The sequence below is a fragment of the Microcebus murinus genome, chromosome 16 (assembly GCF_040939455.1).
Source record: "Microcebus murinus isolate Inina chromosome 16, M.murinus_Inina_mat1.0, whole genome shotgun sequence".
Lineage (NCBI taxonomy): Eukaryota > Metazoa > Chordata > Mammalia > Primates > Cheirogaleidae > Microcebus > Microcebus murinus.
The window spans coordinates 26,638,541-26,665,274 of record NC_134119.1 but is presented as its reverse complement, the minus strand read 5'-3'; the positions used below and the strand labels follow the sequence as shown (position 1 = coordinate 26,665,274).

At 51.9% G+C, this 26,734-nt stretch overlaps 2 protein-coding genes across 5 annotated transcripts; one reads left to right on the top strand and one right to left on the bottom strand.

The window, feature by feature from the left end:
* Nucleotides 1–712: 712 nt before the first annotated feature.
* Nucleotides 713–11,736, bottom strand: DDRGK1 (DDRGK domain containing 1). 2 transcript variants are annotated; one of them, XM_012754820.3, is made up of 9 exons: nt 11,603–11,736; nt 10,237–10,443; nt 8,181–8,293; nt 7,826–7,927; nt 5,080–5,202; nt 4,673–4,711; nt 1,942–1,998; nt 1,377–1,425; nt 713–1,014 (listed from the first exon to the last, which is right to left on the bottom strand). In XM_012754820.3, the coding sequence occupies exons 1-9, from the start codon at nt 11,691–11,693 to the stop codon at nt 848–850; spliced, it is 948 nt and encodes a 315-aa protein (XP_012610274.1). In that variant the 5' UTR covers nt 11,694–11,736; the 3' UTR covers nt 713–847. The 2 variants fall into 2 exon arrangements, with proteins under 2 accessions (XP_012610274.1, XP_075867097.1); XM_076010982.1 differs by lacking the exons at nt 713–1,014; nt 1,377–1,425; nt 1,942–1,998 and adding an exon at nt 3,948–4,178.
* On the top strand, nt 11,608–24,267 carry ITPA (inosine triphosphatase). 3 transcript variants are annotated; one of them, XM_076010983.1, is made up of 9 exons: nt 11,608–11,737; nt 12,278–12,453; nt 15,907–15,964; nt 16,058–16,122; nt 16,711–16,784; nt 17,641–17,672; nt 19,150–19,265; nt 22,617–22,693; nt 23,812–24,267. In XM_076010983.1, exons 2-9 carry the CDS (start codon nt 12,451–12,453, stop codon nt 23,951–23,953), a joined length of 567 nt encoding a protein of 188 aa, XP_075867098.1. In that variant the 5' UTR covers nt 11,608–11,737; nt 12,278–12,450; the 3' UTR covers nt 23,954–24,267. The 3 variants fall into 3 exon arrangements, with proteins under 3 accessions (XP_075867098.1, XP_075867099.1, XP_012610275.1); XM_076010984.1 differs by lacking the exons at nt 11,608–11,737; nt 12,278–12,453; nt 23,812–24,267 and adding exons at nt 13,340–13,586; nt 23,293–23,798; XM_012754821.3 differs by lacking the exons at nt 11,608–11,737; nt 12,278–12,453 and adding an exon at nt 13,355–13,586.
* The last annotated feature ends 2,467 nt before the right edge of the window (nt 24,268–26,734 follow it).

Here is a 26,734-nt window from a genome sequence, read left to right as displayed (position 1 = left end):
CAGGATGCTCATGCCATGAACAGCCCACAGGAACCAGAATGACTGACCCTGCAGGAGATACACATCTCCCATCCCACCTACTCCTGAGCATATGGTCCTCACATCCACCAGTGGGTGGAATCACCCACACCGTCTAAACTTTTTATTTTGTCAAGGACGTAGAGCTGAATTCATGTGATTTACCGTATGAACAATGTCCCTCCACCGCACACTCACATCCAGCTCAAGCAAGTCCTCCCCTTCCTCCCACCTGCCCTGCAGGTGGCGGCCCAGACTCTCTTCTTCACTGACCTCCCTGCCCTCCCCCCTCAAAGGCTGATGCTCCCTAGGACTCTACCCTTGGCACTTCTCATTAACTCTCCTCCCTGGGGCTCTCAGCTTCACTTAGGGCTCCTGAATCTGTATAAGATCGCGAGACCTCCCTCCCCAGTTAAAAGAGACCCACTAAGAGGTTTCCCCACTTTTGCTCTGAGGTGGAGCAGGGAGGAGGAAGATGTCACTTATGCCTCAGGGGCTGGGCTTGCATGGCACAAAGGAACACAGTAAGTATGCAATAGAGATTTTTTTTTTTGAATGAATGATTGCATGATAAGAATGGGACTTCCACCAGCTTCCAAGGGAACCTCCCTACCTCTCAGATATATTCTGAGGCCTAAATTTCACCTGCTTATCTGGGATGTCAGGCCTTCTACCACACCAAGCCACACCAAGCTCAGCAATGCTCACAGGCCTTTAATCTACAACTGCCTGGCCACACTCCATCACTGCCCCAGGAAGGTGGAGAGGGATGAAGATGCATGGCCAGGTAGGCCGCACCAGCTCTGAGTCCAAGACAGAAGGGCTGGGGTCAGGCTGGGGCCTGGGCAGGGGGCTCCCGGCCCCAGGCGATGAGGGAGTTGCTGGCCTGGGCAAGCTCGGCGATGGACACTCGGCCCCGCTGTCGGATGAAGTTGGCCACAGCAGCCAGTTCCTCTGGGGTTATATAGATGAACTTGCCCCGGTCGTCAATCACACCTGTAGGGACATGCGGATTGTGGGGCTGGGTCCTTCTGGGCCCTCCCCACCTGGCCTGAGAATGCCCACTCACTCCTTCACAACAGGTACAGAGCCCTCCAGGTCTCCTGCCTGCCTGGCCTTTCCTAGCCATATCCAATCCAGGCTGGAAGAGTCAAATCAGGCATCCCTGCCTGTCCTCACCCCACAAGCCATTCCCAGGCCTCAGCACGCCCTCCATGTAACTGCGCCCAGCTGCTTAGTGCCCCTTGTCGCATACCCTTTCTCCCACCCGGGATGGTCATCCCACCTCCGCAACAAGTCCCTGCAGCCCCCTGTGGCCAGAAAGTCCTCAAGGCCTTCAGGGATTCTCATCCTCTCACCTGTTAGAGTCCCCTCAGCCAGCAGGTCCTGGATGCGGTTTATGGTGTCCTATGAGGAAAACACTTCTCAGAGCAGGGATAGGCACTGTTGTCCCTAGAAAAAACACCTGCAACCTGCCTCCCACTACAGCCAAAGCTCCTCCTCTCCCTCTCTTGGCTGCCCCTCAGTGTGACTCTGTGCTCCTTTGAAGGGCCTTGGGGAGAAGGGGCTCTGGTTCTGAGTCAACAGAGGCCCTCTTCGTTAGGAGGGGAGCAGTAGTGACATTTGACCAAACAGGTTGGTGCAATCTGTTTGCAAGAGTTGTCAAGGTAACTGGATTTAGGCCGCTTTGGGCATAGGGATTGGTAGAGTGATGGGGTTTGGATTTTTTTTTTCCTGCCTGTTCTTCCATCTAATAAAAATGCAGAATTCCTAGGGTGCCAAGAAACTCCTGCACGCTATTCACTCTGGGTGGGGGCAGGGTAGAGGATGCATCAAAACTCTATCTTTAGGGCAAGCCCCCTCTCCTAGTTACACAGACCCCTTGGCCACGCTACATATAGCAGGCCACCTTCCAGGACTTACCTGAGTCCTCAGGCCCACCTGGGAAGCCAGATCTTCTAAGAGCACAACCTTGGACTGCTACAAGGAGAGGAAGAGAAGGTTAGAAAGGCTGAGCTTGGGCAAATCCCTCTCAGCATGGGTTCCCTCCAAGGTTTACACTCTGATCTGATCTGTTCTGGGTGGCTGGATAAACACTGTGCAGACTCCTATGGGACAGCCTTGCTCCCCTGACACACAGACACACACTCCCACAACCACCCACATACAGAGACACAAACATTCATACACTCTCTCTCCATTCCCCTGCTTCGGAGGAGGGATCTACCCAAAACAACCATTGGCCTCCCAGGCCCTGTCCTAGACTTCAAGACAGACACATACATGGAAATCGGAGCACGGCTGCCACCGTCCTCTCCATCCAGCCATATCTTTGTAATATCATGAACAAGTTGGAAAGGGAGGCACCACAGAGAGGGAGGGAGGAGGTGAGAGTCAACAAAAGCTATTTTTAAAAACTGTCACCAGGACTCATGTTTGCTGAGGACCAGGACAAGGCACTGAGGTGTGGAGGACACGTGGTAAATGAGCTCACAGTCTGGCTGTGAGTCAGGCAAGTACATGGACAAGGAGAAAGCAGATTAAAGGCCCCACGAGCCAGGGGCTCTCGGGAGAGACGGGGGCCCATTCCCGCCTTGCCTTTGCTCACTGCCCCCTCGGCCTGATCACCCACAGCCGAACACGTCTACACTTCTTTTCACCCATTCTCTTCCCACTGTCTGGGGCACTGAGCGCACCCTAAAGATGACTGTCGCTAACACTGCAGAGTGCTTTTCACCGTAGGTGTGTTCCATGCTCCATGAGCTGCCCTCCCAGCCTCAGAAGAAACTTAGTTCCCAGGGGTGCAGCCAAGGGTCGGTGGCTGGGTCTACACAGGCATATGCCCCCACTCCCTACCCAGACAGCATGTGACTTGAGAAAAGGTGATCTCCTGCATTTCTGTGAATCCTCCACAGCAAATGAGCTGGGGGAGGATTGACATGGTGACACCTCCCCACTGCAGATGGGCATGTGACTTGTTTGAAATACCGAATTGCATGGCCAGGGAGGGAGGCGAGTGAGAGGCAGTTGGGCCACGGGGGTGGGCAAGTACAAGGTGACCTGGCCAGCTGGACTTTACCTACAGAACAGGGAATAGGCACTGGGCTCTCAGTATAGCTTGGAGCAGGAACACAAAGTCTTCCCAGGTGGTTCCTGAGGACCTGGCCTGAGGTGCTGCTGGGACCAAAAGCATTTTTGAAAAAAAACAAATAAGCAGGCGTGCCATGGTGGCACGCAACTGTAGCCCTCGCTACTCGAGAGGCTGAGGCAGGCAGATGGCTTGAGCCCAGCCATGGTCAGATAGGAGAGAAGACCGACAAGATCAAGCTATGCCCACACCTCACATAAACTACACAGAAATGTTCTCCAGTTTGGAAATCTTAAATCAAAAGGGCCTAGAGTGAGGAGGATGGTGGGTGGATCAAATTTCAAAAGTTCTCCTCCCTGCAAGACAGCAGCTCCGGGAGAATCAGCCAACACAAGCTGGAAAAAACTTCTGAGCTCCTAAAGAGTTTACTCCCAGTGAACGGTACCTCCAGGGAGCCACTGAAAGGCTTAGAACTGGGAGCCTTTCCCCCACTGTCCACAGAGAACAGGGGGATGCTAAAGCTGACCCTCTCCTCTAAATTTGCCTGGGAAAGCTTCCTAGAGAGGGACTTCGGGACTATGTTGCTGCCTACTGGGTAGGTGCGGACAGCGAGTTCCAAATAGCAGCAGGAAAGCGGACAGCCATCCTGCCCTGGCTGCAGCCCCTGGTCAAGTGTGCCAGGGTGGAGCAAGGGCTCCATCAGAGGGGAATGCTCTCAGCCTGAGCGGACAGGACCCTCCCAGAGCTGTCCGTGTTTCTCCCTGTTAGGAACCCCAGGTCCCAGGCTGTGAGGCCAGCCCCTCACTCCTGCGATGCGTCTAAACCCTGCTCTCTTTCAGGAGAGGTGGGGGGAAGATTATGCAAGCCCTGGCTCCTTGGCAGCCCCTAGCAGCACCCCCATTACCGCCCCCGCTCCCTCTGCACTCCTTCCCTCAGCCGCCTCTGCACCTCTGAGCTGCACTTGAAAACCTCTCCCCTCACCGCATCCTTTGTGGGAGAGAAGTTGCTTAGCAGCAAAGCGGAGCAGGACGTGCTTATGCAACCGGAACAGCACGGGCGGCCTGTGCAGTGCCTGCAGATGGAGGGGACACACTGCAGCCCCATCCCAGATTCCAAAAGGAACACCATCCTGTTCCCTGTGGAAGACCCAAGGTCCCACTCAAGAGTACATGGCAGAGGACGCCTGCTTCAACTCAGTGGAGCCTCAGTGTGACAGAACTGACAGAAAACACACATGGAGAGACTTGAAAACACAGTGACTCACTGAGCGTGGGGTCTGAAGAGCAGGGAAACTGTCAAGTCCTGGGTGTGAGGAAGCGATCAAAGGCTCGAGCCTCCCACATAGACCCAGGTCCTTCTCCACCTTCAGGGTCAGAGAAGGGACTCTCCTGGCTAGGACAGCAGCAGTTCAGCCCCTCTGGGCTCCCTTGCATACTCCTACATGGGTTCTAGTGAACTGTTTGCAGCCCCCACTAGGGTCTACCCCCTAGGCCCCAAGGAGAGGTGACACGACATGTACACACGAGGTGGGAAGCTGACAGCCTGCTTTGTTCTGCAGCTTCTTACCTTGATGTAGTTGATGAACTCTGTCAGGAAGCTGTGGGACTAGAGGAGCAGAGAAATCAGGGTGAGTGTCCCCCTGGCAGGGGCTGCAGGGGTCTGTGCCTACCCATATGGCTGTGCATCCATCACCTGTTCACCTGAGGGCCATGTGCCTGTGTTCCCACCCAACCACCTGCACGTACCACCTGCCCACCTGCCTGCATGAGCAGCAGGGCCTCCCAGGGTGAGGGTTTCGGGGCACTATCTTCTGCTGAAGACAAAGTCTCTGTGGCCATTAAAGCCTGTGGTACTGGTGCCCAACTGCTTCTCACTGCCCTGCCAGGGGTGTCTAGGATGGGGTGGCTGGCCTTGGGTCTGGCACAGACTGTCCTGATGAGTGCAGGGGAGATTCCCAGGGGTGGCAGGCCCACCTGCTCCTCAGTCATGGTCTCGCCCACACCCTCCTCCTCCACCACAAAGGCCTCCTTCAGCTTCAGGTACTCCTCGTGCTCCCGCTGGGCCTGCTCCTCCCGGGCCTTCCTCTCCTCCTCCTCCTGTGGATGCAGATGAGGGAAGAGTCGGGGATTGGGGACAGATACCCACCCCATCCCTAATCTGGTCACTGCTGCCCCCACAAGGCACCAGAACATACAGCCCAGCCCTTTCTCAGGGAGAGGACTCCTTGAAGACCCCATCCCCCCTCCCCCCAGCTGCAAAACTAGCAGATGCCCCTCTTGTCCTCAGCCCCATCACCACCCAGACAAATGCTGCTCAACTCCTCCCCCTGCCCTCTGTGCTCAGGTGTCTACTTAGTAAAATCTCTTGAAAACCTTGCCATGACCCCATGCCACCTGCCCTCCAGTTACCCCCACCTTCTCCCTATACTGTCACATCCAAATTTCATGAACAAACACCCAATTCGCTCAGCCAGCCCCCTCCAATTTGGCTTCCGTGTACCCAGCTCCACTAAAACTCCTGCCACAGTTTCACTCACGCCCTCCACTCACCAAATCCAAAGGACAACCTTCAGGCCTCATATCCATCCCTGTCCTCTCGGTGGCGCTGGGACACAGCTGACCATTCTTTTCTCCTGCCTTGGCTCCAGGGCCACCTACTCCTGGATTTCTTCCTGCTCCTGGGCCATTCTTCCTGCCTCTGTCATTCGCCCTGTCCCTTCTCTCTCCTCTACTCTCTCTAGGCCACCTCGCCCATGCCCACAGCATCAATGTTTTCCTTGCCAGTGACTGCCACAGTTCTATCTCTACCCAAATCTCTCCTCCCAAACACACACTGCCCACATGACACACTTACTGGGCCATCTCACAGGCACCAGACAAACCCTGTGATCTACTCCCCCCATGTCTGGTCCTCCTACTGGGTCCCTGGCTCAGTAAATCATGTAGCCATCCGGCCAGTGGCCCTGGTCAGAAATGAGGTTCCACTGACCACTTCTTTCTCTAACTTCTGGAAAACTCCTTGGTCTATCCATGTTGCTCCATCATGACCACCACCAACTAGTACAATAGCCTCTAGCCTCTCTCGACTCAACCCATTTTTCAGAGTACTGAGAAAAATCTTTTTAAAAACCTGAAGCTCTGGGAGGCAGAGGCAGGAGAACTGCTTGAGGCCAGGAGTTCAAGACCAGCCTGAGCAAGAGCAAGACCCCAGCTCTACAAAAAATAGAAAAATTAGCCAGGCATGGTGGCGCATGCCTGTAGTCCCAGCTACTCGGGAGGCTGAGGCAGGAGGATCTCTTGAGCCCAGGAATTTGAGGGTGCTGTGAGCTAGGCTGACACCACAGCCCTCTAGTCCAGGCAACAGAGCAAGACTCTGTCTCAAAAAAAAAAAAAAACTATCAAGGCCGGGCGCAGTGGCTCACGCCTGTAATCCTAGCACTCTGGGAGGCCAAGGCGGGCGGATTGCTCGAGGTCAGGAGTTCAAAACCAGCCTGAGCAAGACCCCGTCTCTACCAAAATATAGAAAGAAATTAATTGACTAACTAAAAATATATATACAAAAAAAATTAGCCGGGCATGGTGGCGCATGCCTGTAGTCCCAGCTACTAGGGAGGCTGAGGCAGTAGGATCGCTGAGCCCAGGAGATTGAGGTTGCTGTGAGCCAGGCTGACGCCACGGCATTCACTCTAGCCTGGGCAAGAAAGTGAGACTCTGTCTCAAAAAAACAACAACAACAACAACAAAAAACTATCAAGATCATCAAAAACAAGAAAGTATGAAAAACTGTCATGACCCAGAGAAGCCTTAGAAGACATGACAACTAAATGTAACATGGTATTCTGAATGGGACCCAGGAAAAGAAAACGGATAATGGATACTGCGGAAAAGCTAATAAAGTCTGAACAACAGGTAGAGTTTAGTTAATGAAAACATGTCAATATTAGTTGTGAGAAATGTACCACAGTAGGGAAAGATGATAAGGATAGGGGAAACTCAGTATAGGGAAGAAGAGCCAGGATATTTAAGATGCATTAAGATAGATATTCAGAAAAGTAAAAAATCCTCTCTGCGAATGCCTCCCTGCCACTGTGCTCTGGCCCACCTGCTACAGCACCCACAGACAGGTTTCCCACCATCTAGGGTCCTGGAACAACAGGACAGTCAGAGACCATAGGTCCCCCCAGCTGGGGTAGGCCTTGCTCTTACCCTACACACCCCACATCTTTCTGCTATTCCCTTTCTTGGGAAGCCAGTTCTCAGACCAAAGGAAGCATCTGGCAAATAAACATTTGTTAAACACCTGTACTGAAATGACCCCTATTATCTGAGCACCTCCTCTATGCCAGGCCCTCTACGGATCTACCACCTCTTACAATGATCTTTAACAGACTCAACGCCTTCAAGACCAGAAACCCCTCACATCTCTGCTCTCCCTTCCTCCTCTCCTGGCTCACTCTGCCCAGCCACCCCAACCACATCAGTGTCCTTCACATGCTGCAGGCACACTCGATGGTCCTATGCACAGCAATCTCCACCTCAGGCTCTACTTCTCAGCAGCAGCTTTCACAGGCTATGTCTAGAGCCCAGGGACCAAATAAACCAGGGCCTGCCTTGTGCCTGGTCCGTGGCACACCTTTGAGGTTGGAAGTATTGGGGAGCTGCATGGGAAGCAAGGCTGCCTGGTCAGGGGTTAGAGGTCAGGGTCAGGGGTCGGCCTCACCTTCTGCTCCTCCTCCAGGCGAAGCCGCTCCTCCTCCTTCTTCCACTCTGCCTCACGCTGAGACTCCAGGCGTTTCCGCTCCTCACGTTCAGCCTCCTCTGCCTGGAGAGAGGACTCAATGGGGCATATTCCCCACACCCAGCTAGAGTGTGCCCGCCTCCCAGACAGGCCAGGGAAGACAATGCCTGGGCCAGGGCACAGGCCAAGGCTGCAGGTGACAGCCAGGCAAGCAGCAAACACCAGTCCAGAGGGCAAGGCTCAGGCGTTTGCTGCTTGAGGAGAGTCTGCCTTAACAAGCAGGGAAAGCAAGACTCTTTTTCACTTCCCAGAGCTGCACCCCATCCCTCCTGCTTGCCTCTCGCTGAGCTTTTCGAGCTTGTTTCTCCTCCAGCTTCCGTAGTTTCTTGGCTCCAATTTTCCCTGACAGGTGAGTTTCCACTGGCTTCTCGATGCCTTCTTCCTCCTGGGCTGGGTATGGTGGAAGAAAGGCAGTACAGGTCCTGGCCAGAGAGGACGGTGACAACGGATCTGCCCTCATCCCTCTCCTCGCAAGGGAATCCCCTTCCACCCACCTGCAAATGTAACTAGCCCAGCTCTGTCCTCCATATGCATCTATCATGGATGCACATGTGTGTGCATTTGTGTGTTGAGGGTGGGAGAGGGGTGAGGGGACATGGGGTAAGGGAACAAAAGAGAACTTTAGATACTGCAGAGCTGTAAAGAGGGAGGTGCCAGGTTCTAATATCCAAGTGTCTGATGATCACAGGCAGGACTGTCTGGGCTTGCAGAGTTCTCTGGTTTCTGTCTCTGTGCCAAACCTCCAGGGAAAGACAGCTCCCTGGGAAAATTTACCCTAGCCTCAAATCTGAAATCCTCCTTGCTATAGTCAGGAGCTGCTGAGGGATCTGGGCTTAGCCTTTGGCCAGGATTATCCCTTTGTCCCACCAAAGCCAGGCCAAAAAGACAGCTCCAACTGGAGGACTGTCCCAGGGCCAGCTGAAAGTTACAGACTCACTGATGTCTGAGCAAAAATTGGTGTCTGAACCCAAGTTTGAGCCAGGAAGGATGGCACAACAGAGGACCTCTTTTTGAGCCAAAGGGCTAATCCCCAAGGGTATGAGGCAAAAGCCCCAGTTTTGGGGAAAGGCTCAGATGCTTTGTCCTTGGGCTCAAGTCAGCCATCAAATACTGAAGACATTGTGTTTTTTTTTGAGACAGAGTCTCGCTTTGTTGCCCAGGCTAGAGTGAGTGCCGTGGCATCAGCCTAGCTCACAGCAACCTCAAACTCCTGGGCTCAAGCGATCCTCCTGCCTCAGCCTCCCGAGTAGCTGGGACTGTAGGCATGTGCCACCATGCCCGGCTAATTTTTTCTATATATATTAGTTGGCCAATTAATTTCTTTTTTTTTTTTTTTTTTTTTTTTTTTTTGAGACAGAGTCTCACTTTGTTGCCCAGGCTAGAGTGAGTGCCGTGGCGTCAGCCTGGCTCACAGCAACCTCAATCTCCTGGGCTCAGCGATCCTACTGCCTCAGCCTCCCGAGTAGCTGGGACTACAGGCATGCGCCACCATGCCCGGCTAATGTTTTGTATATATATATATATATTTTAGTTGGTCAATTAATTTCTTTCTATTTTTGGTAGAGACGGGGTCTCGCTCAGGCTGGTTTCGAACTCCTGACCTTGAGCGATCCGCCCGCCTCAGCCTCCCAAAGTGCTAGGATTACAGGCGTGAGCCACCGCGCCCGGCTAATTTCTTTTTATTTATAGTAGAGATGGGGTCTCGCTCTTGCTCAGGCCGGTTTTGAACTCCTGACCTTGAGCAATCTGCCCGCCTCAGCCTCCCAGAGTGCTAGGATTACAGGCGTGAACCACCTCACCCGGCCAGAAAAGACATTCTTTCCCAGAATCCTGAGGGCTCTCTGTTGGTCTCCCAGCACCAGGGATATGGAGGCCTCTGTGTCAGCAGAATATCTCTATCCCCAAACCATTCTTCTGGGGTTACAGGTGACCTCACCCCAGGAACTGCAGAAGCTCTTGGCCAGGCACTCTGCCCCTAGGGTGAGGTCCTCAGGGAATGAGTATGCCCATACCAAGAAAGGATACTGAAATATAAGGGATAGTCTCAGAACATTCTGAATCAATCTGAAGACTTCTGCCCTCTTAGTTGGACACTGAGAGCCAAAATGAAGAAAGAGGGGGTTGACCTAGTGGAATAGGGATCAGGACTCAGAACCATTGGCCCCCAGGACCAAAGGCCAGGTCCCAAGTCTCCCTCTGCTCCACCTGTGGCTCCCAGATGTCTCTCCCACACTGGGGCTTCACACTCTAATCCCCTACTTAGCTTTGCAAACTCCCTTATCCTCCCTTCCATTCCAGTCCTCATTCCTACCCAGGCTGGGCCCCCCTCTCACCTGGGATGACAGCTTCGTCCTCGTTCTCATCCACTTCTGCCCAGGCCATTCGCTGGGCTCGACGCTGGGCCTGTAGGCGGCTGCCTAGGTCCCTCCGGCGCCGGGGCCTGCCTCCAGCTCTCTGCTCTTCAGCCTCCAGGGGCCAAGGCTGGGCCACCCGGCCTGCTGCTACTGGCTCCTCCTCATTGTGTAGTGGCTCTCGGCCAGCTGTAGGGAAGAGAGGAACGATGATGCTGCCAGGCAGCCCAGCGCCAGATGGCAGGGGGAGCAGCAACTGTGAAGCCTCACCCTCCTCTGCTCAGTCTCCTTCCAGGCTCCTGCTGCCCACAGTAAAGCCTCAACTTCTCCATCTGACCACAAGGCCTTTGCAACCAGGCCCACACCTTGGTCCTACGCAGCAAGCTCGACCCTTCCCTCCAGCCTGTGTTGATACTAATCTCTCTCCACAAAGCCTCACCTTTCCAGGTGGCTTTTCAGGAGATTCCCACCCTGCCGTCTCCAGGTCTCACCAAATGCCCACTGCAGGACTACGTCTATTTCTTGCCTAACACCATAGCCATAGTTTCATCTGGCACCCAACCAGAGTACAGGTCTCACACAGGGATTGAGTCTTCTCACCTAGGAAGCTTTGCTGGCTTTCTGCCTTGCCTCAGCTTCTCTCTCCCTGCCCTCGGAGCATGCAGGTGCTCTGAAGTAGCTTGTGGGCTCAGGGAAGGGGAGAGACACATACACAAACCCATGTGCTGACAAGAAATGGGGGGTGGGGGATGACAGATGTATCTGTTCTGTGCCCTGGTCGATGATTCATGATGGGGTGCAGAGCAGATGAAGGGAGGCCAAGGCAGCATGGGCGCTCTCCTTCGTGAAGAGGGGGAGAGCTTCAGGGAGTTTCCTGAAGCCGCCTCACGCTTCCTCCACCTCGTGGGCAGGCAGAAAACACTCGACCGGGCACCCGCTCTGGAGCCAGTCTGGGAAGGCTGGGAAACCCCGCGGCCTCCCTAAGGCGCCCGGAGGGAGACGGCCCAGATGATAAGGAATGTGTGTGTCCGCTGGAGCCTGGCCCCTCTGGGTCTGGGGGTGTGGAGGGCCCAGGAGTGAGGACAGGGATGGGGCGAGGCTCGCGCTTGGGGCCAGGAGAAAGGTGTAGCAGTTCCCAGGTAGGGTTCTAGCACTGCGAAAGCCCCAGCAGTCCCTAGTCCCGCGCGCATACGCGCATGCGCGCGGCCAGCCTGACGCGTACCCAGATCCTCAGCAGCACGGCTAGGCACGCCAGCGCATGCGCATGAGCCGCGGCACTACGGCCTACAAAGGCTCAGAAGGCCGGAGAACCCGGCCCCACCGGGCCTGGCACGGCGGCATTTCCTACCTGCTGCCGCCCGGCCCCGGCTGCAAGTCAGGAAGATGATAAAGCCGACAAGCAGAGCCGCCGCCACCAAGTAAACCACGGGCGCCACCATGACGACGACCTCCCCGCGGAACCACCGCGTCCACCCTGAGGCCAGTGAGTGCTTAAGCCCCGCCCACCAACCTACAGCCCCTCCCTTTTCCCCACCTTAGGCTCCGCCCACTGCTTGGGTCCCGCCCAGGCCTCACACTTCAGTCAGAGGCCTTGATTTTTTTCTCTAAAATGAAGTGTTAGCCTGGCGGGGTGGCTCACGCCTGTAATCCTAGCACTCTGGGAGGCCGAGGTGGGTGGATCGCTCAAGGTCAGGAGTTCGAAACCAGCCTGAGCAAGAGCGAGACCCCCCTCATCTCTACTAAAAATAGAAAGAAATTTATTGCCCAACTAAAAATATATATACAAAAAAAAAATTAGCCGGACATGGTGGTGCATGCCTGTAGTCCCAGCTACTCAGGATGCTGAGGCAGGAGGATCCCTTGAGCCCAGGAGTTTGAGGTTGCTGTGAGCTAGGCTGATGCCATGGCACTCACTCTAGCCTGGGCAACAAAGTGAGACTCTGTATCAAAAACAAACAAACAAATAAAAAAAGCGTTGTTTCTCTAATTTGCATTTTTTTTTTTTTTTTTACTTATGCCACAGTGTGAGAAACAGAGGTAGCCTCATCTGGCCTGGGATGTGAAGAGAAGCTACTCCCCATCCTGAATGATCTATTTCTTGGCTTTGGAAAGTCACCTATGGAATTGTAGATATCAGTTGTCATTTTACACTACAAAGTACCTACTACATGCCAGGCACTGGGATTTAAAGATGAGATGGTACACAAAAACAGACGAAGTTTTTACTATTGTGATTTCTAGAGGGAAAAAATTGAATAATAAAATAAACGCATATATATCTGCAGTGGGGATATTGCTGTTCCTAGGGGAGCCCAGTGCTATGAGAGCAGATGAAGGAGAGGACAGGGAACATTTCCTTGAAGAGCTGAGGCTCCAGCTGCCTGAGATCCAAGAAAGGAAACTCAGGTAGGGTGGGCCCTTTTATATTCTCAGGCTCCTCTGGGTAGGTGATGTCCTCCAGGCCCTTCTCTGCCCCCAAATTCCCATGGCCACTCCTCCAAGGGCTCTACATGAGTAGATGGTTAGTGTTTCTGCTTCAATAACAGAAACAGTCTATGAATGACAAAGACCGGGTAAGCACAGATCCCACCCCCTTTCTTGTGCAGAGGCAGAGGTGGCCATTCAAGAGCTACTGCCCCAGGGTTCCAGGCAGCAGGCAGAGTGTAGAATCGCTGGAGGAGGCAGACAGATGATTTGCCCAGTGGGGTTGTCAGCAGCAGAGCTTTAAGGCCTGTATCACAGGTGGGTCTGTTGGGGCACTTCCTTCTCCTTGCTGTGTCGGAGACGCAAATTACAGAGCCGAGCTGGCAGGTAAGGAGGGGCTCAGGAACGGGGGCTGAAGGCGAGGTCAGGATGAAGGTTTGGGAGTCTTTGCCTCGAAGACTGATCTCCGAGACAGTCTAGGAGAGCGCAAACCCCCCAGAGCACAGAGCCGTCGTTTGCTTCCCTCAGTGCCCCATCGCAGAGCGAGGCGAAAGCAGGGGTGGCGCGGTCTCTCCTGGTCTCGAAAACAGCGTCCCTAGGCGGGAGGGGCACGTCTTTCGCACTAAAAACCTCCAGTCTTGGGAAGCACCCAGCAATCTGGATGCACGTGACCGCACAACCTGCGGGAACCCACGCGCCGCAGACGCGTCTCAGCATCCCAATCGGCTGTTCGGAATCGTCAGACCGGAAGCCAAGGCGCCCTCTTCCGCCACCAGCCGGAAGTGTCCCTAGACTCAAGGTTAAAGGGCTCCCGCTGGCTCTGCTGGGTAGCCGGGGTTACCATGGCGGCCTCTTTGATCGGGAAGAAGATCGTGTTTGTCACGGGGAACGCCAAGAAGCTGGAAGAGGTGCCGGGAGGGTGTGGGGGGCTGGCCGGGAGGCGGCTGAGGATAGGATAAAGAGGGGGCTTCCTGGCGGAGGGAAGCACGCGGGAGGAGGCGTGGTGGGAGAACTCTTGAGCTCGGCTCGGAAGGATGGGGCGGGACCCGGCTGTGTGGAAGGGCCTGGGGCGCCCCAGGATTGACCAAAGGATGATGGTCTTGACAAGGCACAGGGCTTGTGAGGTCAGCAGCTAAGGGAGCCAGAGTAGTGGCCGGGGGCCCTTAAAACCTGTCCCAAAGGTCACTATTGAGCTAGACCCCATACCGGGGCCCCGACACCTTTCTGGGACTGATCCAGATCCCGCTGCTGGCCCGGGGGGTGGCTGAGGCCAGGAAGAGCGGGGGGGGGGGGGGGGGGGCGGGGTTCCAAACTGAGCAGTCCACGCACCACCACGGTCCAGAAATGTCCCAGCCTCTTTCTGCATCTGTGAAAAGGAGGTGATGTGGGAAGTCTGCTTCACTTCGCTTTAGCGAGGTGTAAAGGAGGCGTTGGATTGGAAGTTTCTGCTACGGGGACTTTGTGGCTAGCTGAGAGGACTGTGGGGGTTGATAGAACGCCTTTGGCTGCAAGTAACAGACACACAGGGAGCTCGTGTAAGCCACCACGTGTCTCTTGTAGGAATATGATGTTATGGTGTCCCACAGAACCTGAGGATTCCCTCAAGGGCTGTCCCGTCCTGTCCTTGTAGTTTTCACTGGATGCTCATCTCTAGACTTATTGGGATTTTTCTTCTTTCTCCCCAGCTGGTGGAGAGGATAGTCAGGCTTCTGCCAGACATCAGCCCCTGCTCAGTCAGCCATAGCCAAGGAGACCGGGTCATGTGTGGGGAATCAGAGGATGACACTCACTACATATGTTTGAGGCAGGCCAGTGAGGTGCAGTCACTCAGGGAAACTTCATGTGTCCTTAGCATAGGGACAGATGGCATTTCTGTGCCAGAACAGGGTGGCCTTCTCAGGAGCCAGAGCCTTGTGCTGATTAAAGGTTTTGGATTCTGAGGCGAGACCAGTCAACCAGACAGGCAGTGCAACCCTGAACAGAGCCCGTGTGGGATGGTGGGAACCAGACCCCAAACCTCTGGCTAAGAACATTGTCTTCTCACATTTAAAGAAGGGGTTGGAATAGCTATGAGAAGCTCTTTTTTTTTTTTGAGACAGAGTCTTGCTTGTTGCCCAGGCTAGAGTGAGTGTCGTGGCGTCAGCCTAGCTCACAGCAACCTCAGACTCCTGGGCTCAAGCAGTCCTTCTGCCTCAGCCTCCTGAGTAGCTGGGACTACAGGCATGCACCACCATGCCCGGCTAATATTTTTTTTATATATATATATTAGTTGGCCAATTAATTTCTTTCTATTTATAGAAGAGACGGGTCTTGCTCTTGCTCAGGCTGGTTTCGAACTCCTGACCTCGAGCAATCCGCCCGCCTCGGCCTCCCAGAGTGCTAGGATTACAGGCTTGAGCCACCGCGCCGGCCTGAGAAGCTCTTTTGAGAAGATGGACTTGAACTTGGGCTAGAACAGTGCGTCTTAACTCTTTTAATCCCATACTATGCCATTGGCAGACTGATAAAGCCTGTGGACCCTTTCTCAGGAAAATAGTTTCAAATGTACAAAATAAAATACATAGAATTATAAAGAAAATCAACCATATTGGAATGCAGTTCTCAAAATATTACAAATATTTGTGACCTAGTTATATATAATTTATTAATGTATTAAAGGATTCATTCTTGCAGTGCATATAATTACCTTAATTTTAAAATAGTGAGGATTGTAAATGATATTTTGAGATGTCTGCAAAAATTATAATGAGATAAAACAACATCTTTGATTTTAATAGGTTTAAAAGTCACAGGAACTGCTAATACTATTTTGTTGTTTTTATTTGTAATTGAAAAAGGTGCTATGTTTCAGTTAGGGGTTAGTAAAAATAAAGAGATATTTTTTTCCCATCCAAGTTTGCAGGCCTCCCGAATTCTGAGTGACTCCTGATAAGGAATTCCTAGCCTTAGAGGATAGATAGGATTTCTGGGAGCACTGAGAGGAGGGTGTTCTGGATGGGGGTTAACACAAGCAGAGTTCTGAAATAGGAGGGGTAGAGGAGCAGGAAGATGGAGGGGGCTGGCTTGTTGGAGTAGGACGCTGACAACTGGGGTGGGGCTCATGGGCCTGACTTAGTAAGCTTTGGGGGCCTGGCCAGAGAGTAACTGATGAGAAAGGTGGATGGCAGCTCATGTAGTAACGGGGGATTATTAGCAGATGGTGATAAATGTTTTTTCCTTTTGGAACAGGTCATTCAGATTCTAGGAGATAAGTTTCCATGCACTTTGGTGGCACAGAAGATTGACTGTATGTCTCCGTTTCGTTTTATTTTTAAAAGATGGTTCAAATTGTTCTGTCTCCCTGTGACCTGACTCTGTGTGTATCTGTTTTCTTGACAAGTGCCAGAGTACCAGGGGGAGCCAGATGAGATTTCCATACAGAAGTGTCGGGAGGCAGCTCGCCAGGTACTCACCCTGTCCTTGTCCCACACTTGCTCCTCTTGTCCAGGTGGTTCCTGGGTCCTGTGCCTGCTGGGGATGGGCAGAGGACAATAGAGTAGGCACAGTTTGTGGTGGCTTCCAAGACCTGCCTAGATCCATCCAGGCTGGGAGCAGTTAATATTGGCCTTAGAACACTGCCTTCCTTTCCCAACCTTGACTGTGTGGTGTCTCCCCCAGACCACCACCATACACAGGCTCTCTCCCCTGCCTCCCCCAGTTCTTAGATGTATACATTCCTGCGCTGCGTTATCCCCCCACACACCTACCCCCTTGCACTCCCACCTCTCTGTGGAACTGAGAAGGAGCACTTTGCTTGGGTGTGAATCCCAGCTCTCCCACTGCTGTGCCTGGAGCAAGCTTTACATTCTGACAAAGCTTTGGTCCCCATCTGTAAAATGAAGATAAGAGATTAGCTGCTCTTGATATGAACCTCTATCTACTGCTGCAGATCTGTGTTAGCTGTGAGCCTGGCTAGGTGACCTGGGAGTTTAGGGTGGGGACAGAGCCTGCAGGTGGTAACGGGTCTCAGGGCTGCATGTCCTTGTGCTGCAGGTAAAGGGGCCTGTACTGGTGGAGGATACCTGTCTGTGCTTCAACGCCCTCGGAGGGCTCCCTGGCCCCTACATGTAAGTGCCCCCTCTCCCTGCCTTGCAGGGCCCCAGGCACAAAACCACCAGAACTGCAAAATGATTGGTTACCTGATATGGCAGGTCAGGTCTTGGCATCAACACCTATATTTCAGATTGTCCTGAGGGAGAGGGAGAGTGGAGAGGCATGCCTTTCTTTTGTAAAGTGTGAGAATGAGATTGTGTAAATGGAGATGGGAAAGGGGACCCAGCCATTTGAGAAGGAGATTTGTGGGCAGATCACTTTCAGGAAAGAGAAAATAAGCAAGTTGAGATCTGAAAATTGATTTACTTAAAACTGTCCAGTATTCCTGAATCATGTCAGGGTCAAAAAAAAAAAAAACTGTTCAGTGCCCTGGACCCCCTTCGAAGGTCTTTGTGTATCTCTATGGTACAAATACCCCAATTTGAAGACCCTACATGGGGTTGGAAGCATAAGTGCTTTTGATGAGTTTGGGGTATGTAGATCTTTATCTTTTGGGTGGCCAATGTGTTTGCCAGGGCAGTAGCATCCATATACACTTATACTTATTATATGTATTCCACATCCTCACCAGCACTGAGTATTATGACTTTTTACTATTTTGCAATTTGAGCAATGTGAAATGTTATCACGTGCAGTTTTAATTTGCATTTTCCTAATTACCACCGAGGTCTTCATTTGTTTATTGATTCTTCTGTGCATTGCCTGTTTGTCTCTATTTGCCTTTTCCTGTTGGGTGACTTCTCTTCGGTTTTATTTGAGACATTCTCTTTCGTTTCTCCTTGGCTTCGCTTGGGGCATATCCCAGGTAAGAAGGTTGGTAAGAAGATTCTTCTGCTCCTAGTGTCTAACTCCCCTTTATTTCTCTTGCAGAAAGTGGTTTCTGGAGAAGCTAAAGCCTGAAGGTATTATATCCTTGTTTCTTCTGTTTGATCTGTTGAGAATGAGAGCCTGGGGATGGTCTAGGGAAGGGGCCCCAACTAGTGATGGAGTCCCAGATTCTACCCCCACCATGGAACCTCAGTTTCCAAATCTATAACCTGCAACTCAGTCTATACTCCAGAGAGCATTTGAGATGGGGAGGACTGAATGGGGGAGGCGTAGTGTGAGTTGTGAGGTTGAGGGACAAACAGGCTATAGTTAATTCTGGGTCTCAAGAGGGACTTGGCCCTCCCTAGTGACTGCCTGTGTATACTTCCCTCAGCTAGGGCCTGCCCTGGGGGTTCAGGGGTTGCCCTTTCTGGGCCCCAGCAATGCATACCCTGTCACACACAGTTGTAGGCCAAAATGTTCCCTTTTAAGGTGCTTCTAAAAACATTTTATAGGCAGAAGGATGGGGGGGACAGGCAACACACATAACCTAAGCATTTGTACCCCCATAATATGCCGAAATAAAAAAAAAAAACATTTTATAGGCCTGGCACTGTGGCTCATGCCTATAATCCCAGCACTATGGGAGGCTGAAGCAGGAGGATTGCTTGAGGCTAGGAGTTCCAGACCAGCCTGGGCAATAAGCAAGACCCCGTCTCTGCAGAAAAATAGAAAAATTAGCCAGGCATGGTGACACAAACCTGTAGTCCCAGCTACTTGGGAGGCTGAAGCAGGAGGATCATTTGAGCCTAGGAATTTGAGTCTGCAGTGAGCTATTATTATGCCACTGCACTGCAGCAGTGTCAGAGTGAGACTCTTTGTCTCTTAAAAAAAAAAAAAAAAAAATTTGTGGAGCATTTCAAACATGTACAATAGAACAGAATAGTAGAATAATTGCCATAAATATATACATGTATTATTTATCAATTAAAAAAATAGTGGAATAATGAATCTTATATCCCCATCAACCAGTCTCTAGGATTATCAACACTAAGCCTATTTTGTGACATCTATAAAACCACCCTAATTTTTCCTTAGTCCAGTATTTTTAAAGCAAATCCCAGGTATCACATCATCTGTAAGTTATTCAGCCTGTATTTCTAAACGATGAAAAGTTTAAAAAACCATGAACTAGCTAAAATACAATCGTTTCTTAATATTATACAGTCTATTTTTTGGGTTTCCTTGATTGTAGCAAAAATGCCTTCTACAGTTTGTTAGTGTTGAATTGGGAGTCTCAAACAAGGGCCACATTGCACTGGCTAATTTTCTAATTTACCAAAGTCCAAAGCCGTGTGTCATCCTGTGCCAGAGGGAAGCAAGGATGCCCAGAGCCTTCAATTTCAAGCCTAGACTCTGCCTTCAGCTTGGCTACCTCACAAGAGCCAGTGTGAAGCTCCTCCCCACCCTAAGTTGTAACCTAATTTCCCCTGTCCCCACCCTTGGTGAGCTTCTGGGGAGTGGGAGCTGGGCAGCACAGGTGCACTGAGCGCTCCCTGCACCCACCCGCAGGTCTCCACCAGCTCCTGGCCGGCCACAAGGACAAGTCAGCCTATGCGCTTTGCACGTTTGCGTTGAGCCTTGGGGACCCCAGTGAACCGGTGCTCCTCTTCACGGGCCGGACCTCGGTGCGTACCCACCCGGGCGCCGTTCCCCCGCGTGCCGCCAGAGGGCGCTGCGGCCGGCGACCACCCAATGTCTTCTGCTTGGCGGTGGTGGGAAGGGTGCCTTGGGGCCAGAGTTAGTTACTGAGGGCCTGGCTGGGAGGCGCCCCTGGGCAGCTCAATTAGAAGTGCTGGCAGTCCTGAAGCCTGTTTCACCCTGGGGCTGGTGTTTCAGGGAGATACTTAGCTAACAGCTCATGAGGCCTGATAGACCCAGACTGCAAACTGAAGGTGACAACTCCCAAAGCTACCTCTGTAGCCTGACTTCTCCAAGCTCAGCTCTCCTTATCCAACTGCCAAGGTGCTTGAGTGTCTCGCAGCCTTTCCAGCTTGTCATGTTCACATGGAGTCTTAATCCTTTACCCAAACGCATTCCTTCTCCAGCTGCCGTTCAATACTCCGCACCTGCCTACCAGGCCCTTAGGTCCAGCTGCTTCTATCAGGGTCCAGGCCACCCTCCCGGCTAGCCTGCTCCCCCTGTGGCAGGAGTGTGCCTTCTGTCACATCAGTCCTTTGCTCAGTCCCTCCTGCTCAGGGTAAAATCCAGAGGTTCCCCTGAGGGCTGTCCATAGATGTTTTGTTTTACCCTGCCTGGATAAATTTGTTGTTGGTGGTGGTGAAAAACATAAAATTTACCATCTTAATCTTTTTCCCCCCATATGCCCTCAAATTGCTTTTTAGTTATCTTAACCTTTTTGAAGTGTACAGTAGTGTTAATTATATGCACATTGTTGTACAACAGATGTCTAGAACATTTTCATTTTCTTTTTTTTTGAAACAGAGTCTCACTTTGTTTCCCAGACTAGAGTGAGTGCCTTGGCGTCAGCCTAGCTCACAGCAACCTCAAACTCCTGGGCTCAAGCAATCCTCCTGCCTCAGCCTCCCAAGTAGCTGGGACTACAGGCATGAGCCACCATGCCTGGCTAATTTTTTTTTCTATATATATTAGTTGGCCAATTAATTTCTTTCTATTTATAGTAGAGATAGGGTCTCGCTCTTGCTCAGGCTGGTTTCAAACTCCTGATCTCGAGCACTCTGCCTGCCTCGGCCTCCCAGAGTGCTAGGATTACAGGCGTGAGCCACTGCGCCCACCTAGAACATTTTCATTTTGCAGAACTGAAACTATCCTCATTGAACAACTCCCCTTCCCCCACCCCAGCCTCTGGCCACCACAATTCTACTTATGGTTTTCAAGAGTTTGACTATTTACACAAAGCTGTGAGAAAAAAACAAAAATTTGTCTACTTTAGATATCTCATATAAGTGGAATCATACAATATTTATTTTTTTGTGACTGGTTTATTTCATTTAGTATCGTGTTCTCGAGGTTCATCCATATTGTAGCATGTGTCAGAATGTCCTATGGCTTTAAGGCTGAATAATATTCCATTGTGTGCAGAGGTAGACTACAGTTTCTTTTTTAATTAATTTTTTTCCAGTATATTATGGGGGTACAAATGTTAAGGTTATGTATATTGCCCTTACTCCCCCCCCTACAGTTTCTTTATTCATTTATCTGTTGATGGACATTTAGGTTGCTTCTACTTCTTGGCTATTGTGAATCGTGCTGCAAGGAACATGGGAGTGCAGACATCTCTTCAAGATCCTGTTTTCAGTTCTTTGAGATAAATACCCAGATGTGGGATTGCTGGGTCCTATTGCCTGGTTAAGCTAGTTGTAATTGTCCACCTCTCTGGAAAAATCAGAAGCTTAAACAGCTACAGGCCCAGATTCCTGCATAGTGACTGAGTAGCAGCTGCCCTGCTGGTGGGGCCTGCATCATTGCTGTCCCCAATGTCCCCAGCTTTGGCTGCTTTGTGCACTTTGTTGCTTGCCCACCCCCACTTGACTGGGGTAGCCTTGTTTCTTCATTTTGTTCTGTTTTCACCTGGGCATGCATAGCCTCAACCACATTGTCTTTTCAGCAACTCAGATATGCCGAGCTGTTCCCCATATCAGAACCTTTGCACCAGCTGTGCCCTGCACCTGGAATGTTCTTGCTCTAGCCATTTATGTAGCCAAAGTGTCCCATCTTCACTGTGGCCTTCCCTGGGCTTCCCATCTAAGTCAGTCTGTCCAGTTATTCTTGAGCTCAACACTCTGTCCCTTCCCTTTAAGACACTTTGCATTTGATAGTCATTCATTTGGTTACTGGTATAATGCCTGTTTTGCAAAAGAGGTCCATTGTTTGAGGGCAAGATGAGGCCAAGATGTGACCCCAGCCCTCAGAATACTGCCTGGCCCACTGTAGGTGCTCAAAAATCATTTATTGCATGGGTGAGGTTCAGAGTTGTTCAGTACTGGCCTTGGTTACCCAGCTCCCCATATTGGAAACAGATTTTGCCTTTGGATCTTCATGTCACTGGATTACAATTTGTTTTCTTTTCTTTTTTTTTTTTTTTGAGACAGAGTCTCACTGTGTTGTCCAGGCCAGAGTGCTATGGTGTCAGCCTAGCTCACAGCAACCTCAAACTCTGGGCTCAGGCAATCCTTCTGCCTCAGCCTCCTGAATAGCTGGGACTACAGGCATATGCCACCATGCCTGGCTATTTTTTTCTATATAGTTGGCCAATTAATTTCTTTCTGTTTTTAGTAGAGATGGGGTCTTGCTCTTGCTCAGGCTGGTTTTGAAATCCTGACGTTGAGTGATCCACCCACCTCAGCCTCCCAGAGTGCTAGGATTACAGGTGTGAACCACCACACCTGGCCACAGTTTGTTCTCTTTATAGCATTTTCATTTTGGAATTTGCATATTACAGCCAGTACTTACTGAGCTCATTTACATGTCGGCTGCTGTGCTGAGTACTTCCTGTTTTGGGATTTGATTTCATTGTTAGAGCCTCTCTGTATTTGGACCAATACTGTAACAGTAGCAGGCATAGGGCTGTGCACAATGTTTAGGGCTCTTAATTTGCTATTAGGAGAAAATGCTTTCTGTCCATTTTTCAAAGTTGACTCATTTTTCTTCAGTGAGGTTACAGTTTGTCAAAGGTATGGAGATGGCGGGTGGCTCTATAGGTGTTGGTGGACTAATCAAGTACAGGGTCCCTCCCTGTGAGGCAAGAGCTGCCCCACTCTGCGTTTTTTGTTTTTTTTTTGAGACAGAGTCTCACTTTATTGCTCAGGCTAGAGTGTGCGTTTTCTTTATGTATTCAGCAAACATTTGCAGGTACCGTGGGCCCCTGGAAACTGCATGTTGAGTAAATAGGGTCTGATCAAATTCATAAACTAACCAGACTCAAACTGGGCTGCTGCCCTCTTAGCGCGTCTCCTCCATGCCAGGTTACACACCTGTCCTCCTTTTTCCTGTGGCAGGGCCAGATCGTGGAGCCCCGAGGCTGCCGGGACTTTGGCTGGGACCCCTGCTTTCAGCCTGATGGATATGAGCAGACGTGAGGAGCCTCAATTTCTTCCCCAGGGTGTGGGGTCAGGATAGCTGTGGTTCGGGTTGGGTGGCTGCCCCGCCCAAGTGCAGGCACGCGGATGTGGGCGGGGGGCAGGCTCTGAGGGTGTCATTCTAGCTGGAGGCATCTCTGCTGGGGTGGACACAAGGAATCTGGTGGCCCAGTGCATGGTGTGGAGGAGGCAGCTGGGTGGAGCTGGGAGCGCTGGGCTCTGGGACTCCAGCTCACCCCAGATCAGCTGTGTGACCAGTATCTGCCCCTCTCTGGCCTTGGCTTGTTATATATAAACATGATGACTTTGTGGGGTAATTTTCTGACTCCCCCAGCTAGACTGGGAAAATGTTGGCACTTTTGCAGCCTCTGGTGGGCACCACATTGAGCCCTCGCAATACCAGTTCTCGGTACTTCAAACTAATGCCCCCATATTTACACGAGATGTTATTAGAATCAAGCCTCCCAGGCTGGAGGGTCCCTCGGGGAGTGTGGCCTCTGACCTCACAGTAGCCAGGCAAGGCTGAGGACATTGTGAAACAGCATTGTCCTAGAAGCTCTTGGTGACAGAAATGTTTTATATCTGCGCTGTCCAGTACGTGACCACCAAACAGCCACAGATGGCCAGCGGCTACCATATTGGACAGTGCAAGTGTGAAGGCCACAGGTGGGTGTGGGATTCTCATGGCACTAGAGTCCTGGCACGGAGGATGAGCCACTGGCCAGCTGCTCGGGTCCTCCCTGCCCCAGTGCCACAGAGGAGACGGCTGTGTTTGCTCTGTCAGGCCCCACTGCTTCCTGTCAACAGACGACAAAGCTGATCAAACACGCAGCTCATCCCCTGTCCCCAGCTTCCCATGATGTTTTGGGCGCATGAAAGCAAGTTTAATATCCCTCCATGCTCATTAATATGAGTTTCTACCTCCAGAGGAATTTAAAACTCTAGCCAATTTTTTAAAAAGTAACTGGCTGCCAGGAGCTGGTGTCCCTTGCTCCCCTTTCCTGGGGGCTTCCCGAGCTTCGGGCTTCAGGGATGGGGTGGGGTAGAGTGAGGGGTATACTTCCTCCCTGAATCTGGGATCCCTCTTCTCTGAGCTGCTTCTGTCACCCCTCAGGTATGCAGAGATGCCCAAGGCTGAGAAGAATGCCATCTCCCACCGCTCCCGGGCTCTGCGCAAGCTACAAGAGTACTTTGACAGCTTGACCTCTCCTGGGGCTGCACAAGGCCACTCGGGCCAGGGGGCTGGGGAGGGCTAGCCTGAGACCTCCCCCAGCCGGCAGGCACCCCTCAAAGTATTGCCTTCAGGGTTCCCCCTTCCTGGGAGTGTCGAGGCAGCCTCACCAGTGCTGTGTGAAGGAGCAGCTGGCTCTGCTTAGAGGAAGTTTGGGCAGATTGACACCGTCCTCTTGCCCTCAAGGATTCAATGATCTCCCTACAGCCTCCAGGCCTGGGAACCTGAAGAGACCTTGGGTGTTAAAACTGGCCTTGGCAGGATTGAGCGTTTGGGAAATAACCATGCAAACAGCCTTAGATGTTTTTAAAATGCAGCAAATAAAATTTCTGAATGGTTCATGTTTCCAAAATAAACCAGGTTTATCTGTTTTGAACCCTGCCCCAGGCAGGTTCCTGTCTCCTGAGTCCCTTGGCAGGTGCAGGAAGCCTTGGGGATGGGGGTGGAGGTGGGGGGGCGGTCAAGGGCAGTACTGAGTGGAAGGTGTCACATGCTGTCATGGGCTGGAGAATTACATCTCCACTGGTGTTCTTTCCTCATTCTTTAAGTCATGGGTCATGGGCTGACCTCCCCTTCACCAAATCCACCCTGTCCACCCAGCCATGGGGGCTGCTCCTGCCCAGCTGGCTTCTGTGGTCTTTGCTGGGGTGGGCAGTGTGGAATGTCCAGTGCTTTTGCTTCATGCTGTTATACTTTTGGATTGCTCAACTGTTGGTTTATGATTAATGTCAAGTTGTTTTTTAAAAAATAAAGACGGGGTCTTGCTCTGTCGCCGGGCTGGATCTCCTGGGCACAAATGATCCTATCACCTCAGCTCCCCAAGTAGCTGGGATTACAGGTGCAAGCTACACCTACAGGCTAATTTTTTTTTTTTTTTTTAAGACAGAGTCTCGCTTTGTTGCCCAGGCTAGAGTGAGTGCCATGGCGTCAGCCTAGCTCACAGCAACCTTAAACTCCTGGGCTCAAGCAATCCTCCTGCCTCAGCCTCCCGAGTAGCTGGGACTATAGGCATGTGCCACCATGCCCGGCTAATTTTTTCTATATATATTAGTTAGCCAATTAATTTCTTTCTATTTAAAGTAGAGACAGGGTCTTGCTCTTGCTCACACTGGTTTCGAACTCCTAACCTTGAGCAATCCGCCCACCTCGGCCTCCCAGAGTGCTAGGATTACAGGTGTGAGCCACCGTGCCCGGCCATATTTTTTGAAGTTTTTTTAGAGATGGGGTCTGGCTGTGTTGCCCAGGCTGATCACGAAGTCCTGGCCTCAAGTGATCCTTCTGCAAGTACTGGGATTACAGGCATGAGCCACTGCCATGCTGTCCCCAAGTTCATTTTTATGGTGAAGAGGGAGATGGAGTCATTGACCCCAGTTGGGTTGACATGCCACAGTTCAGTTTGGGGACTAAGGCCCCTCAGGCCAGGCTCAGCTGCCCCGGACCCTTGCTATGCCCTAGGGAAGCCGTTTCCCAGAAGGGTCTTTAGGGCCCATGTGACTCCCTTGAATTTCCTGCACGTGATCCTCGGGTAAGCAGTGCCCAACCCCAATGGAGGTCAGGTCAGAAAGCAGGTGGGTCTGGGGCTGCTCAGCCTAGAGGGTCACTCCCAGGCTTCATTCTGTGCTCACAAGCCACTCTAGAGAGTTCCCTGCAAGTCCCTGTTAGTCCTGGCAAGGTGGCCCAGGGCCTGGATCGAATAATTCTGAGAACTGTTTCTTCCCCTGAACTGGGGCCGTGTGTGTGAGTGAAGACAGAACATTCCTTCACTGCCCTCTTGCCCCAGCTGCCTGAGTTCCCAGGAGGCGCCACGCCCTTGCCTGGCCTCTTGAGCAGCCTTCTGGGTAGGTGGAAAAAGTCTGGCTGGTCCTCAGACCTGCAGTGCTGGGGGCCTGCCTGCTCCTTGCCAGGTGATTCTGGATGCAGCCCCACGTGCAGGGAGCACCCCCGGCTCCTGGTGAGGGGGCCCCAAAGAAGAATCACATACCACCTGGGTGTGGGGGTTGGGGCAGGGCACCCCTCTCTGCTGCACAGCTGCGCCAAGCTCCTCCGGAGTTCTACAATGCACGTAACACCTTCTGTTCCGTTTTTTCACTTTAGCCACTGTGATACTGTGAAATATATATTTTGTCTTTAACCCCAGTTTCCTGGTAGACAACTCCTAAAATGCTTAGAATCTCCCAAGTCATGTCTTTGTGTGTGCTAATGGTTGACTGACGCTTTAGGATGGGGACTGGTCACTGGGAAGACCACTGCTGGGTAGCAGGTAACTGGACACAAGGCGGCTTCTGAAGGGTGCGCCCCTTCCCCAACCTTGCCCCACACATCTTTGTCTGTACTTTGTAATATCCGTTATGCTAAACTGATAAACCTGTTTCCCTCTGTTTTTTGAGCTGCTCTAGCCGTCAGTCAAACCCAAAGGGAGGGTCGCAGGAACCCTAACTTGAAGCCGGTTGGTCAGGAGCTCTGGAGACCAAGATTTACAACTGGTGGGCAGGAGGGGGCAGCCTTGTGGGCCTGAGCCCTCAACCTATGGCATCTGAGGCTATTTCCAGGTGGACAGTAGCAGACTTCAATTGGAGGATGCCCAGCTGGCGATTGCTGCAGAACTGATTGTTGGCAGGTGGAACGAGGTCCCCTTATTTGGCCCTAGAAGTCTTCTGTGTTGACTGTTGCTGTATGTGAGAGCAGGGTGAATGTGCTCGCACCCACCCTCGGCCGGGCACAGGGCTCCCTGGGCCCCGCCCAGCACTGCCCAGTCTACCCAGTGTAAGGGGGCATCTCATGGCTGGCTCGTGTTTCTGGTTACCAA